The sequence below is a fragment of the Rhipicephalus sanguineus genome, chromosome 3, assembly GCF_013339695.2.
Source record: "Rhipicephalus sanguineus isolate Rsan-2018 chromosome 3, BIME_Rsan_1.4, whole genome shotgun sequence".
In the NCBI taxonomy this organism is placed as follows: Eukaryota; Metazoa; Arthropoda; class Arachnida; order Ixodida; family Ixodidae; genus Rhipicephalus; species Rhipicephalus sanguineus.
In genome coordinates this window covers 198,885,191-198,900,236 of record NC_051178.1, presented here as the reverse complement: position 1 = coordinate 198,900,236, position 15,046 = coordinate 198,885,191, and the positions used below count along the sequence as shown (strand labels likewise).

Genomic DNA, 15,046 nt, shown 5'->3' with positions numbered 1-15,046 from the left:
ACATTCACGAGAAATTGCAAGGCTGACTTCATTCATTCAGAATAGAAACCTGGCGCAGACACACGATGTCACATGTTGTGGAAACGGCACCAACTAAACAGAGGGGGGGGGAAAGTGCTGACAGATAAGAATAGCATGCGCTATCAGAATGTACCCACAGTCATGGGAAACAGACCTGCTGTAAGTGCTCGTTTCCAGAGCAGATGTTGACAACAGTCACTAGCTCATTCTCCGCACTTAGGCTTTAAACAGGAAATCTAGGCGATAACTTTCTGCTGGCTTATCTGAACAGACACTTGCTATGTTGCTCTCCAGCGAGAGTAGACAGAAAATGCTGTGGTATGTAACTGGTAAATGCAGTGCAAGATGCCAAAACCGATGCAGTTTAAAATAGCTGACCCCTTTATTGACTTTTAAACTATACTGCCTTGTTTTGAGGCTACTGCTGCAGCAGAGATATCAGAAAGAGATTAATGATGTGGCATTGCACAGTAAGTCAGCACACACATGAAAAATATAGTTGCTGTGTTTGACACACAGCCTACACTTAAAGGGGCCCTGCAACACCTTTCTTAGTTATATTGGAATAGTCTCATTATTGACGTATGACTCTTCACGAGTCATATGCCGCAAAAATTTTTCGAATCCGTCAAGTCTAAGTGGTGTTACCAAATTATAGAAATCACGTTCCGCAGCTTTCTCCCACCACTCAACGCCGCGAGCGCGCGGAAAGCTGCGCGGGGCGTGAAGGGAGGGAGGGCGGAGGTGCGAAGAGGCGCCGAAGAGTTACGTAAGCGCCGGCGGCATTTTTTTTCTTCATTTCTTTCTCTATGGCGTCTCGGCGCAACCACGTGGTCTGTGGCGCCACTTCCGGTCGGCTTGCGTGGTCGTCGTCGAGCGGAGCCCATTGCACCGTGTATCGCGCGTGCTTGAAAACTGCGAGTCGGTTTGGTAATGTTGGGTGTGACCATGGACGCAAACCTGCGTGCGCGTTTGGAACGAATGACAGCTGAGATGGGTTTAGACCCACACTCCGATACACCGCCTCGTCGCACTGCTCGCGCTTGAATCGTATTCAACACGGCAAAGCTGCGTGCACCCTTCTCCCAGTGGCGGTACTTCGACGCTGTTTGCTCTTCGAATGTGGGCGCACAGCGAGTGCGGGCTGACAACAAAGAACTAAAGACTAGAAGAAAGGATCGTGGGGCATCGGGCCGGCGCGGACCCATCCCCCAGCTGTCTGCAGCTACCGTGAAAATGCGAGTCTGCTTGGTTGCTGTGTCGCGGTTTCTCGGGAACGTGAGACTACGGGGAGGATACGCCGATGTACGGCTCGATGACATACTGAACAGACAGCGAACGGGACTCTCGCCATACAGCGAACACAGGTATCCTAAGCTAGCCGGCGCCAGCATTGTTGTCGGAGAAATGCTGCACCGCTGCCTCGGTCGGTCGTGCGAACGCGCTGATGCAGTTTCCAGCTGACGAGGCAACACTCGAACGGCTGCCACTCTCAACGGCAACCGGCGATGGTCAAAAGCACAGAAATATTCACGATTTCGGCACTGTGCATGGTGAAGAAAACGCAACCATGCAACTACGAGCAGACGAGCTGTCGATGAGACCGGAAGTGCTAATATTAATGTCTGTTCGGTGTTTTAACGGCGTAACACAATATAAACATACATATTATCTACTTATTGAACTCAAAATTAACAACGAATGTAATAATAAGGGTTTTATCGTGATTATAACATCAGCCAATGGTGGAACTGCCGACAATCGCGTCATATATTGCGGACTAATACATCATTTGTTGAGAGAAGAGGGAGCGATTTTCAGCTGACTTTGAGAATTTATTGTAAATTCCAGGCCGCTCGCTTCGCTATAATATTTGGCTCGCGTGTTCTCGGGAGCCTCGACTACCGATTGGCAGCGCTTGTTGACCCTGCTCAAAAAGTGTTGCAGGGCCCCTCTAAGCTTATGGCCTAATATGCAAGTGCTGCCTAGTACATTCAAATAAGGATTTTCTTTGCAGTAGAGATGTGACAAATAATTTATGTATATTAGTTCTGCCATTGGCTCATTGCCTTCATGCCACATACAATAGTCAAGCTCATTTCATAGCTAAACTACTTTCGCTTATCTTTACTCAGTGTATGGCTCGTGCTACGCAGCTTTCACAGTAAGAACTCTCAGCAGGAACACCATTTGCCTTGAGTAAGATATAAGAATCTACAGTGAAACAACACTAGGGAAAGAAGCAATTTGTCTAAAAGGCACTGGAAACTTCTATAATGCATAACAAAGAACCAACTAGCCCTACATCAAGTTCATGTATATGTATATGTGCTATGGCTGACATGATGTGTGATCATGTGTACATTTGACTGTGTATGTGTGTGCATCACATGAGCACATGTAGAACATGCCTGCACAAGAATGTTTAAAATGTGACATTCAATAAAATTTGAATAAGGTCGGCCTTTATGGTGTTTTTGATGCTGCTGATTTGTGTGTGCACGACAGGAATAAACAAAGCGGAGCAGACTAACTTTGTTCATGCTTGTCCTTCTTGCGAATCTGGTCTAGCTGACGATCCTTCTCGATGCGCTCGCGTTCCAGCTTGTGCTCTTCCTGGATCTGCCGCTGGTGCTCGAGGTACTCTTTGATTCGCTCCTGCAGCTGCTTCTCATGCTGCTGGGCTAGCTGCTGCTGCTGCCGCTGGTAGTGCTGAAGCAACAACTGTTGTTGCACCTGCATTACCACACCACATCATTACTACACCAAGCCGAGACAGAGGTGAAGCCAAGTGCCTGATGCCATTTGTGTAGTGCACAGAGGTAACAACGAAAGTGCCAAAGTGCCTCAAACAGGAAACACAGACGAGAGCTTTAGAATTGTGTACCCAAGAGGCTTGGGGACCCAAGAAGGTTGAGAGCCGCCAAGAACCGTAGCTACACTTGGGTTCTTGCATTCGCGTTGACCGAAAAATTTAAAACTGGCATGGGTCCCCAAGGAGTCTTGCATTGCCAGCAAAACGACACAGACACAGTGCAGGCCATGATGCAGTGTGGTCGGTGTCTCGCATAATCTTAATTTTCCCATGTGTGGCGTCCCGTGCCTGTTTGACCCAAAGCGGCGTTTGTTTGAAGCAACTCGTAAACTCTGCTGCTACTCTGAACTCAAGAGCAGCCTACCCAATGCATCTTGGGGGCCCAGTGTCTTGGGTCCTCAATTCTAAAGCTCTTTAATGTTTCAGGAAGATTGCTTTGGTGCATGCTTCTCCTCACTGCTTCATCTGTGGATTTTAAGTGCAGAATTGTGAGCAAAAATATGAGATCATGTGAACTTGAGTTCCTTTAGTTGCAAGCTGCAAGGCAATGCTATCCTGGCACTAATGTGAAGTCCCGCTCAATTATGTTCTCCTGAATCAAGATGGAAACCGACTCTGCTAAAATGTCGCTGTTCACCATTTCTGATGCCTGAATTCGGTTGAAGAGTACACAAAAGGTTTCGGTTTGTGAAACTGAGCTGAGTTGCACTCAATATGAGTTGCAACTGTGTGGCCATGGTTGAAGGGGCCCCAAGCCTACACTGTAACACCAGCAAACATGAAACTGGTTTTGCAAATACTAGTAGTCGAAACAGTGTTTACGTCAATGATTGTTTTCTATGTTGGCACCACTGTGCAGTGTTGGCACTGCTTTGACAATGGGCCGAATGTTGCAACTCATGTTGGGTCTGCTGTACCACCATATAATGGCACACATACCTGCTGCTCCTGTTTGAGTTGCAGGAGCTGTTGCTGGAACTGCAAGTGCTCCTGCTGCTGCTGCATGTCCCCTGTCGATCCCGGCTGCACAGTGGCGGCGGCAGCTAGTGGGTGCTGCGGCTGTGGCTGGTGCAACGGCTGGGAGCCACCTGGCAGCGAGGGAAGCCCACCCAGGAAGCCCATCACGCCATGCTGGTCTGCACCACACGTTCGTACATGCACACACAGACACTTATTCACATGCAAAGCCTTCACGAGCAATGGAACAAAGCAGTACATGAAAGGGGAGCACAGGCGTGCACAAGTGGAGGTAAGGAGAGAGGGGAGAGAACTTTACATAACTGTATTTGGTTCTCTGCAGAATACGTGAATTACTGAGAAATTGGCAATTTTGGATAGACAGAAAGCTTAAAGAATGAAGGGTGTAAAAACACAATAACACAAGTACACAAGAATCTGAACGACATGACACTGAAGTCTTCATACCTACATTTTCATCTTAACATGCTGTTTATCATATCATGCCAACTAGTGTATCAAAAGTGTCAGTCTACTATCCAGGTCAAATAACATTACTAACAACACGGAGCAGACAGAGGCTGACATACTCAGAGTGAAGACTGATTAAAGCATTATTTTGAAGATAGTATCCCATACATATTACTTACACAAAGACTGGTACCATTCGGGTTTACAGCCTTGTTATGTGTGCAGGAATAGTATTCCTTCACTTCTAATGTACATTTCGTTTGAGAGGCTTCGTAGCATTGCACAAAGTCTTACAGAGTCAAACTAAAAGCCACTGCAGAGCATGAAGCAATGAGGCGTGGGCAGTCGTTCACAACATTCTAAATGTCATGATGCTTTTCCTTCCTTTTTAACAGACATGGCAGTGAGTGTATGTGTGTCTATATATATATATATATATATATATATATATATATATATATATATATATATGAATAAAAAGAAGACACACGTCGAAAAACAGAATGGTTTCTTTACGTTTCGGCCGTGGGACCGGCCTTCGTCAGAAGGCCGGTCCTTGATTCTGACGAAGGCCGGTCCCACGGCCGAAACGTAAAGAAACCATTCTGTTTTTCGACGTGTGTCTTCTTTTTATTCATACTATTTACCGGCGTCCAAGAAGTTATTCGCTGCAATTATATATATATATATATATATATATATATATATATATATATATATATATATATATATATATATAGACACACACACACAGCAGGAGACGTTGCACAAATTTGAAATGAAACACAAGCTCTACAGAAACAATCTCTTTTTTGGTATGGGAGGACAACAGCAAAGAAGACAATTAAAAATCAGTTGCTGACTTTTTGATTCGCTTACCTTTTCTTTGAAGGTTGCTGTATGGAGGAGTTATTTCCATAGTATGATGGGACCCCAGGTTTTCTGTGATTAGAGGAAGAGAAAGAAAACAGAACAGGAAAAAATTGAGGACACTTGCTGTCATAATCGTTTTCAGTTTCAAGCCTCATGTAAATTGGACCCATATTGTCACTATGTTTTACAATGCAATGAATCGCCAATCTACACAGGTATTGTGAAAAAAAAAACATTTAAACAGAAATCAAGCAACTGACTGTGCTTTTGATCCTAGAGAGCTCTTATTTTTCATATTAGATGCGAAGTATCTTATGGCGGAGTTCAATCCGGTGGAGGTGGTGGTGTGCGGCGTGACCACCCTTACTGCGCATACCCTCTCCACTCCCCCTCTCCCATTCCCCTCTACACATTCCCTCTCCCCTCCCCCTTTCCACTCTTCCTCTGAAACGCGGGCTAGACATGCCGAAATTCTCTCCTGCGCAACGCCGCGATGAGCACCAGCGCATGCGCGTTCCCCTCCCCCTCTCTCCTCTCCTACGCTGCCCCCCTCGCCCGCCTGCCGACCGCGTTCCCCGCTCGCCCTGTGAGAATTAACGGCCAGGCTAGAGGGAAGACAAGACGCACGTAGCATTCCTCTTCGCGTTCCACGACGCGAGGTCGGTAGCATGCCCAAAAAACGCCAACGGAACGCGATCGTGCAAGTGCTCCGGCTTCGCATCGCCTCATGGTCCCCTTTAGCGGGAAATGGTGCAATTTTTTTGCAATGACCAAGTGTCATACACGAGTGAAGGTGAAGGCTAAGGAATGAATCTACTTCAAAGAATGTATTCATAGAAAAGTTTGTGCTAACGTGCAGTAAATCCCATACAAATACTCTGCTGAATGTCAAGTGATGTTACATAGTGTTATCATAATAATGAAGAAATACTAAAGTAACTCTAACTATTGTTTGGTGTTCAGTGCTGCATGCATGAACATGATGGAAAAAGCAAAAATGCACTCATCTGCACTTTATTATTTATCGCGTGAAAGCACGAACCCCTATAGAACTGCAAACCACAGGACGTTTTCAGGTTGGTTTGAGGTCTATGTACTCAAATGACCTAAAAATTTACTGCGTCTTTCCTTCATAAACGGGAGGGGTGTATGAATTATTCGAATTTCAAGACCGGTTAGCAACGCGAACGAAGCAACAACTTCGGGACAATAAAGGCGCCGGCCAGACCTTGAAGCAGATCTACTCTATGTCAGCCAACCCAGACAATACCAAATATGGGCAAAGCTCGCCAAATGTTGCTTCACTGCATCGTACGTATGCGTGTGGAGAAGCTAACTTCGTGCGAGAAGCATATATGAGATCATGACGACACCGAAAGAAGCCCAAACAAATGAATGGTGAGTATGTTCTAACGTTTCAACAGAACAGATTTCACAAAAAAACCTAACAAGAGAATCGGTACAACTGAATAAAATTTGCAGCTGGCGGTGAGACACCCCAATGTTGCCATGCTTTCTTCAAAGCACTCGCGCGGTAAGGTAAAGAACGTGAATGGACTGCAGCCTGTCATCTCGCTCCCCCTTGTGGCGTAATGTCCAAACGTCAAAGGAATCGACAGCGCACGTGCCTGAATAACACCCCATTGAAGAACTCCCTGAGAGGTTCCCTTTGCGCGTTGAATACACCGCCAAGCTGGTAAACTGAAACGCGACAACGTTAAAAGGATCAAACGTTATACGCGTCCTCGAAATTTCACGTTTGCCACCACGTGCTTGATAGTAAAGGCGTCATTCAAGCATTCAGGCTTACACAGTATCGTGGTGAGATGCACGTTCTCGTTATTTCCCCCACCCCCCTAGCCTTCAAGTGTGCGTTTTCAATATTGTGCCGCTAGCAAGGGCTCGGCGCGTCGAGCGCGACCACTCCAAACACGCAGCGATACGTGTCGAAATGGGCAGCCACACCAACGAGCTCGCCAAGTGTCAGTGCCGCCCACGCGTGGACACGATGCGACGCGCGCACGCGCACAACACGACTGGAGAGCCCCCGCGCTCCATCTCACTCCTTCTTCCCGCCCAAGCAGTCGGGTGTTTTGAAAGCGTTCCGCTCGGCCGTCCGGGGAGACCCAAGCCGCGCGGGGGTAAACACGCCAGACCCGTGTGTGCACCCGCGGTTCGAGGAGGGGGTTTTTCCCTCCCCCTCCAGCCTCGCGTTGCACCCTCTTCGCTCTGTTGCCGCCGCCAATCAATATGAGCGGGCTTTTTTCGGGATCTTGGGCGCTCGCCTCGGGTTCTGGGAAACGCCCGCTACAGAGATAGAGCACGTGACGACGAGAGAGCGCGGCGAGAGAGAGAGAGGACGCGGGGCATAGAGATATATGTTGAAACGGCCACGTCCCCCGCAAGTAGTTCATTACCATGGACGCACCAACAAGCTCAGCGAGCCGGGCTCGCAAATGAATTCGGCCTTTACGCTAGCGTGCCACTATTAGGCGACGCGAACGAGCTGAGTAGTTAGAACAATGAGCGCAAATGAGAAATGAAGAAAGAAAAACAAAAGAAGATAGACATATGGCTACTTAAACAAGGGTGACCCAGTGCTGCGTAAGCGACGGAGCGAGACTGTAACAGCGAATATCAAAATATATTGCGACCCAGCGCAGCGATGATGAGAGAGAAAACGTTATGTGATCAAACAAGTGGTGACAAGTCTATCCGCGTGACATCACTAGGCCGCCGCGTTCCTCACATTCCAATAACATCGAACGCTACGTTTTGAGCATCATATCGTAAACGAAACACACCGTCTCCACAACTATATTAACATCTTCGCATAATGAGCAGGCGAGTTCAGGTCCAGAGGCAGATTTGAACGTTCCGTGCGCGCATCTACGGAGGCAGATAGAGTTGTGTTCCGAGATTATACTTAGCAGGCACACGACGGGCGATGCTGGAAAGTACTTGAAAAGTCTCATATGTCACGTGGGTTTATGGGGACGATCGGGCCGTTGTTGATCGCAAAAAATTATCGATGAGGGACGTGTTGCGTGCACCGCAACAGAGAAATGTAAGGCGTGCAGAATTGACCGCGGAAGGAGTGAGAGTCGGTTATACCGATTCTGGCAGCAGCGCATCGATTTAAAACGAAGTCAACGTTCATATCGCAGTGTTGTTCGTAGGCAGCACAACAACATAATAGAGAGGCAGCCCGCGACAGTAACGATTTGTTTGCGCATATGTGAAGGAGCCGTCGTTCAAAACAACGGCGGGCGCATGTTCGTCGGCAGCAGTGCGCTGCGAGTTCTTTAAAGGCGAAGGCTACGAAACACTGGCGTCTACCGGTCGTCCCGCCACGACCGATGACGGAAAACGTCAGTAGCTGAGCTTTGACTTGCATGGTTCGTCGCAGCCGCGGTGCTAGTAGCACATATATACTTCCAAAAACAAGACGAATGATAGGCAAAGACAGAAGGCAGGGCAAAGATACCTTGAAATTGTATCGCGATACGATACAAGATACTGCAACACTGATTGTATCTGATACGATACATTCCAATTGTATCTTAAGATACTTCGATACATTCTCAAATTTGTTAATATATATGCATATATATGCTATATAATGCAGCACTAAACGCCTACGCACATAAATGTTCGCTTGAAAATTTATGAACTGCGACCTATTGTGTTTCATTTGAATGAAAACTCTGTTAGTATCTCAAAAGTTTTGTACTTCTTGTTCAAGGTATATCCGTGTCATTCCGAAACAACTTATTGGCGTTGTTTTAGCGGCTTAACATAACAGCTCTTTATATATTTCGCTGATAGCGGTTCTTGCTTGTAGCTTTTCCAACTGATGGGAGCTAGTCGCCGCTGTCATTGCTGACCAGCAAGCGGGTTGTCAAGTAACCATATGAACTTCTATAAGAAGCCTCCGCATGATGGTGCAAATACCGCTGTGGAGTTCTACCTTGCCGGTAAACATATTACGGTTTTCGCAATAACGGATCACCGGACAGGTGTACGTCACCAAGAACATGTGCAGCCCAGAAACGTTTCAGACGTATTGTACGGTTGCGCAAAGCGCTGCAGGACACCGCCGCTATTCACGTTATTGACACTTATAGATCCGATTACCTGGTGATTCGCAACAGTAAAATGATTCAGGGAAGAGTAAACAACGAAAACAAATATATCTAAGTAAAATAGAAAAGCGATTCCGAAACACAGCGGGTAAGTATAGAAACACGATACAAGAGGCACCCCCAAGAGTTAATAATTGTTGCGTTTTACGTAGAAAAACCACGATATGATTATGAAAGACGCTGTATGGAGGGCTCCGGAAATTTTGAGCACCTGGGGTTCTAAGACCTACATAAATGCACACGGGCCTCTACCATTTTCCCTCCATCGAAATCTGGCTACCGCGACCTTCGGGCCAGCAGTCAAGCGCCATAAGCACTGGACCACCGCGGCGGGTAACCCCTAATAGCTACAGTTAAATTCAGTGCCTATGGAAAATGGCGTAAAACGACTCTTTGGGACACTCATGAGAAAAACGGAGCATTTGGTATAACAGTGTTTCTCGAATATCTTTGCCAACGTATTTAAGATGGCGCCTAATATTTTACGTTATTATAATGCAAACTCAAATTTGTTAATTTACTTAGCAGTAAGCAGAATTATCGTTACTGTAACTCCAGCCGTGCTCGGGTTATTATATATTTGTTCTCAACATCAGCTTTACATAACAGTAAATTCAAGTGGAATATAAGTATATCAACTTATATTCCACTTGAAGAACAGCAGCAGAAAGGACGCAGACAGTTAAAACTAGGGAATAAAGCAGAGCGCTTACATTGGCAGCACGTTAAAGGCATATTGCAGTAAGCAGACCGGCAAAAAAAAAAAATATTTGCTCATTATTTTTCACCCCCATAAGCGGTACTCAAAGTGTGTGATTAATTCACGGGCTACAAAATTTGGTATCATGTGTTGTATGCTTTTACAGTATTCTCGAGTTAGAGACATAGAGGCATAGGTAATGTACGGAATGGAAAAGAAGGGCAGCTAAAAAATAACTCCTGCTAACAATCAAATTATGATTTTAAAAACTCTTTGAATAAAAGAAAAACAGACGTACGCCAAGATAGCGTCTGTTAGGTGAATGCTTGTTCTGATAAATCCAGCATCGGTACCGTTGGTGTTATAGCTGTTAGAATCTTATTTGCATATAAGTGAATCTCATTCCATGTAATGCGAACTTACATTCACAAGACCCTTCAAATCGACGAAGTGTGAAAGCCACGAGAGGCAAAGCAACCCGCCATTCTTGCATTCTTCAGACTTCGTACACGAAACATCACACAAGAGGAACTTCGATAATGACTTTACAGCGGCATCAACATGTGTGCGAAAGACGCCGCACGCGGCACAGGAGGGTGGCTAAGTGCCAAGTGTCATGGCACTGACAAAACTAAAAAAAAAAACGATTAAACAAAAATTCGGCTGGGCGCAGACGTTCGCGCGCTTGTCTGCCGAGACGACGCGAGCGCCACCTCGTAACTCTGCTCAACTAATATATAGGGACGCTCAGAGCTTATCGCCTATCCTCGCTGGAAAACTCTTGCAGAAAGATAAAATAATGTCACTGCCTTTAGTTTTATTCCGGTGACTTAGTGGCAGCAGTATCAGCTTGAGAAGCTCGAGCTCAGCCAAAGTTTATTGCTTCGCACGGTGGTGGTGCGATCGCAGTATCTTGTATCTTAAGATACACGATACATTCTTCAATGTATCGGAAATACAGATACAGATACTTGTTTTGCGAGACGTATCGCGATACAGATACAAGATACCCAAAAAGTATCTAAGATAGTATCGAAGATACATGTATCTTCGATACTGCCCAGCACTGACAGAAGGGAAGAAACAAGCCGGACAATCTTCAGATTTTACCATATTTATTTATTGATTTGCAGTGTGCAGGAGAAACCCACCATGGCGCGAACTTAAGTCTTCTCTTTCATTGTCCTATAACGTTCAACTTCGTGGAACGTTCTAACGCTCTCGAGGAATTTTTGCGAGAATGTGGGCAAATCGAGACACTAGGTAACGTTATATGCCATATGCTCAGACTCTTGATCGAAAATAAAACAATAAACTGGAACCTCATGGGAACAAAGACACAACTATACAGTGGCAATGACACATGAGCGCTGTACAGAGAGAACTGGGGGTAATCGAAAACAAATGGTATTGGAACGTTCATGCATGTCGAAACGCGAGACAATAGGGAGAAATGAAGCGAAAAAAAAGAAGAAATACATATAAAGTCACATCAGTAATGCAGGAACGCGGTGTTGGTGTATCTTTTATTTTGAAACGGCGCGCACCGCACGTGGCCCAATCACAGCAGTTCCGATTTAGCAACAGCGTGACCTTGGAGTCGGCCGCCGCCATTGGTCCGCTCGGTTAACTCGATGTGCGAGGGGGCTCGCACTCCCTCTCTCGCGCCGCAACAGCAAACGCCCCCGCACTGCGCATGCGCGGTTCAATCGCTCGCTAGTGCGAGCACACAACGGATACACGAAAGACCCGCTCGCTAAAAGTCGTACTAGGGACGGTAGTCGTACTCAGTACAGCTAGCCAGAAGCGCGCTAGGGAGTCTAAATATAGCCGGAGCCGCAGTAAACGAAACGCGCAAAGCGGGCGGAGGGGAATTAGGGGGGGCGCATGCATATCTCGCGAGAGTGGAGAAAATAAAATAACGCGAGTGACGGATAGGGTGCGATGGAACGAAGGAGAGAGGGTCGCACGCATATCGATCCGCTATCGGCCTGTACTAAACGGGCCACGAACAACGTTGTGCGTGCGTCAGAGTGAGGCACGGAGGGTGGGGGAAGTGGAGGGGGGAGGAGGAAGAGGAGAGCCGTTGCTACAACGCGGCGTGTTTCGAAAGAGCCCAAGTTCTCCTCGGTGACACCGCACACCCACGCATCCGGCATGGACAGAGAGCGAGCACTAAAGCCTATTAGTGGTGGTGAACGAGTGGGGGGGAAGGCAGGCACGCATGGCCCGCCACCATCCACCCACACACGCTCGCTTTCATAGTCTGCAGGCGCGCCTGCTTGTTGTTCTATTGCGTGTCCCGAGGAGCCAAGAATAGCCCTTCGCTGAAGGCCGAGGGCTGCATATAGTAGCTCGATATATGACATTAATCAGGAGACTGCTGCTGCAGCGGCGTCGCTGTTTCTTGCGCGCTGCCTAGAAACGCTAACTTCTTTCCTCTTGTTCGCAAACGCCCACTCTCCACTCCCCTCCTTTTTTCCCCCATACGCTTAGCAGTTGTTTACCAGCGACTCCCACGCAACGAATATTCGGAGGAAAATAGAGAGAGAGGAGTCAGCGAGTGAGATGGTAAAACCTGCCGCGGCGCGGTAAATTGCGAAACCAACGATCAATGAAAAAGTTCTCGTATTCAGTCTTTCCAGCGAGCGAAAGAATCGGCGAACTAGACGTGTTTTATTATTATTATTATTATTATTATTATTATTATTATTATTATTATTATTATTATTATTATTATTATTATTGCCAGTGTGAGTGGCAAAGTGACAATGCAGCGACGAGAACGGTCGAGATGTTTTCTCTCTCTGCGCCTCTAAACATTATCTAATAATATCAAGCATCAAGGTATGGGGTGCGGGTTGTTTTTTCAGCCAAAAACAGATTGTCAAAGATTTGCCCGGCAGTGGAAAGGTTGGCCACAAAGAAAAGCAGGGAAAAAACAGATGGATGTCAAATAAAACTTGGCAGGAGGTATGTTGAGTGCAAAAAAGATGTAGTGTACGATATTCCTTTCACATGTGGAAAGGAATACGTGGGTCAAACAGGGCGTTGCCTGAATGTACGCCTTCGCGGACATGAGAGTTCACTAAAGGGGGCCCCGTACTCGCACTTAGCGATGCACTGCAAAGAGTGCACCTGCCAGCCAAAACTTTGTGACACAGAGATAATCGATATGCACAGAAAGCGAACGACAAGAGAGATAATTGAAGCATTTCGAATTAAGAAAGGAGGTGGGAAGTGTGTTAGCCAGGCGTCTGTTCTGCTAACCGATTCTGAATTTGCTTTTTTAGATATAACATGAACCAGTGCATTTTTTTTATTGTTTTGAGGGTGGGGGGTGGGGGGGGGCTTTACACGTGTTTACTTGATGTATACGATGTGTTATCGTAGTGGTGTTTTGTTGATTCACTCTGTGATAACAAGGGTGATGTGTGGTGACGGGGATGCATGTTATGCATATATAAGGTTGTTCTTTCCAAAATAAAATTTTCAGTTGCTAGTAAGCGCTCCGTCCTGTGTCCTTCCTGAGTCTTCGTTCATATCGCGCTTGTTTCATCATGAACCTATACCAACACGCCCAACTGGCAGTCATCCTAAATTATCTAATAACATGGTCGAATAACCTAACCTAACCCCGCAAGCTGTATCGAATGCATATTATGGAGTAATCGATCCCAGCGATTCGTAATATCATGGACACTGTCTTATCAAAAACGAGAGGACGTCATGAAGTTCTCAGATGGAACCACTAATTCCTTATTTATTGTGACGCGCTAAACGTCTAGACTCGTCGTAACTCTTTCTCTTAACGCCTCTATAGAAGGCACACGCACGAGGTCCTCCTACAGTGACGCAAGTGGCGTGACGCATTCGACTAAGACACCACCATGTACTGTGCAGTCCATTCATCAGAAAGGGTACAAATGTAAATGTGTCATCGGCGACACAATATCGCAGACGAAACGAGCGCCTTCTACAGAAACGACCGTTCTGGGACGTGTTATCCATGTAATTTTCGACATGGACGGGCGCTCAAGTAGAGTTCTTACGTCACATGATGACAAGTTGATATCGCGTTGACGTCACATGGGGTGTACGGCTTGAATCGGAAATCGGCACTAGTAGTTGTGAACAGGGCATATCGACGGATTCGATGCAATACGGAACAAAGGATACAAGTTTAAGTACAGGATCAGCAGTTGGCAATTATATGAGCGGGTGGTTGTTCATAAAAATGGGGGGGGGGGGGGGGGGGGGAGCAGGAGCAAGAAGAAGGAAACATCGTAACCGCCATTAGCATTGAAACTGACACATGAGCAACAGTCAGCTCGGAGGAAAGGGAAATGAAAAAGGGAGATAAGTTAATTAAACATTTATAGAAGGGAAGCGCGTGCGGACATGCAAATATATGCAGTTACACACGAAGATGTGACGGAAGTTTTTTAGCAGTTCGCGTTTGACGCCCTTTCGCGTGTGCGAGCCACCCCGCATGCTGTCACGAACGCAAGAAATAGAAAAACGCCAATTTTTCGAATATATATTCGGTTAGCTCCTACGTATGACAAGGCCGGTCAAGAACCGCACTGACCAGTCACGCCTGACAGAAGAGCCCGCAGAACCGCGGGCACAAGCCGGTTATGGACAGCATTCGTTATTCAGGAACTATCGCCTGGAAACAGCAGACGCAGATGGTTCCTGTGACGCCTCTGTAGAATGCCAAGGAGAAAAACGAGGCGTTCCTCGTCGGCCGCATGAAATTGAAGTTACGGAAGACAGAAGGATGCACTCAAAATGAGTTAGGAACATCATGCAGGATGACTCAAGTGAAACAAGTGCTTCTCCATGCACTTTGTCGTCATTTTCTCGCTTGTACGAAACGGCGACATTCACACGTTTCACATGAGTGAAACAACATCAAGCGTGTCAATGAGTCTCCTGATGAAGTGGATAGCGCAAAATGGACTCAGAGGAAAGAAAACAAGGGGGGGGGGGGGGCGGTTACAGAAAAGAGTGAAAAGAGCCTCCGTTCCGTCTCCATCTCAGTGCTGGTCCATACACGCT

The 15,046-nt window shown here is 46.6% G+C and overlaps 2 protein-coding genes across 16 annotated transcripts in view; both read right to left on the bottom strand.

Annotated features, from left to right (window-relative positions):
• The window catches only part of LOC119388044 (histone deacetylase 4), a 552,121-nt gene that overhangs the window by 37,695 nt on the left and 499,380 nt on the right, over window positions 1-15,046 (bottom strand). For 2 of the 15 annotated variants that reach the window (XM_049413802.1, XM_049413796.1), the window contains 2 exons: window positions 3,776-3,972; window positions 2,556-2,757 (listed from right to left, as the gene is read on the bottom strand). The exons of 9 other annotated variants lie outside the window; for them this stretch is intronic. In XM_049413802.1, the coding sequence (XP_049269759.1) occupies window positions 2,556-2,757; window positions 3,776-3,972 (399 nt within the window). Of the gene's footprint in view, window positions 1-2,555; window positions 2,758-3,775; window positions 3,973-5,143; window positions 5,207-15,046 lie in introns of all 15 variants that reach the window. 4 more of the 15 variants (XM_049413795.1, XM_049413804.1, XM_049413793.1 and 1 more) reach the window with 3 other exon arrangements.
• The window catches only part of LOC119388046 (dnaJ homolog subfamily B member 6), a 351,281-nt gene that overhangs the window by 192,656 nt on the left and 143,579 nt on the right, over window positions 1-15,046 (bottom strand). The gene's annotated exons all lie outside the window — the stretch shown is intronic.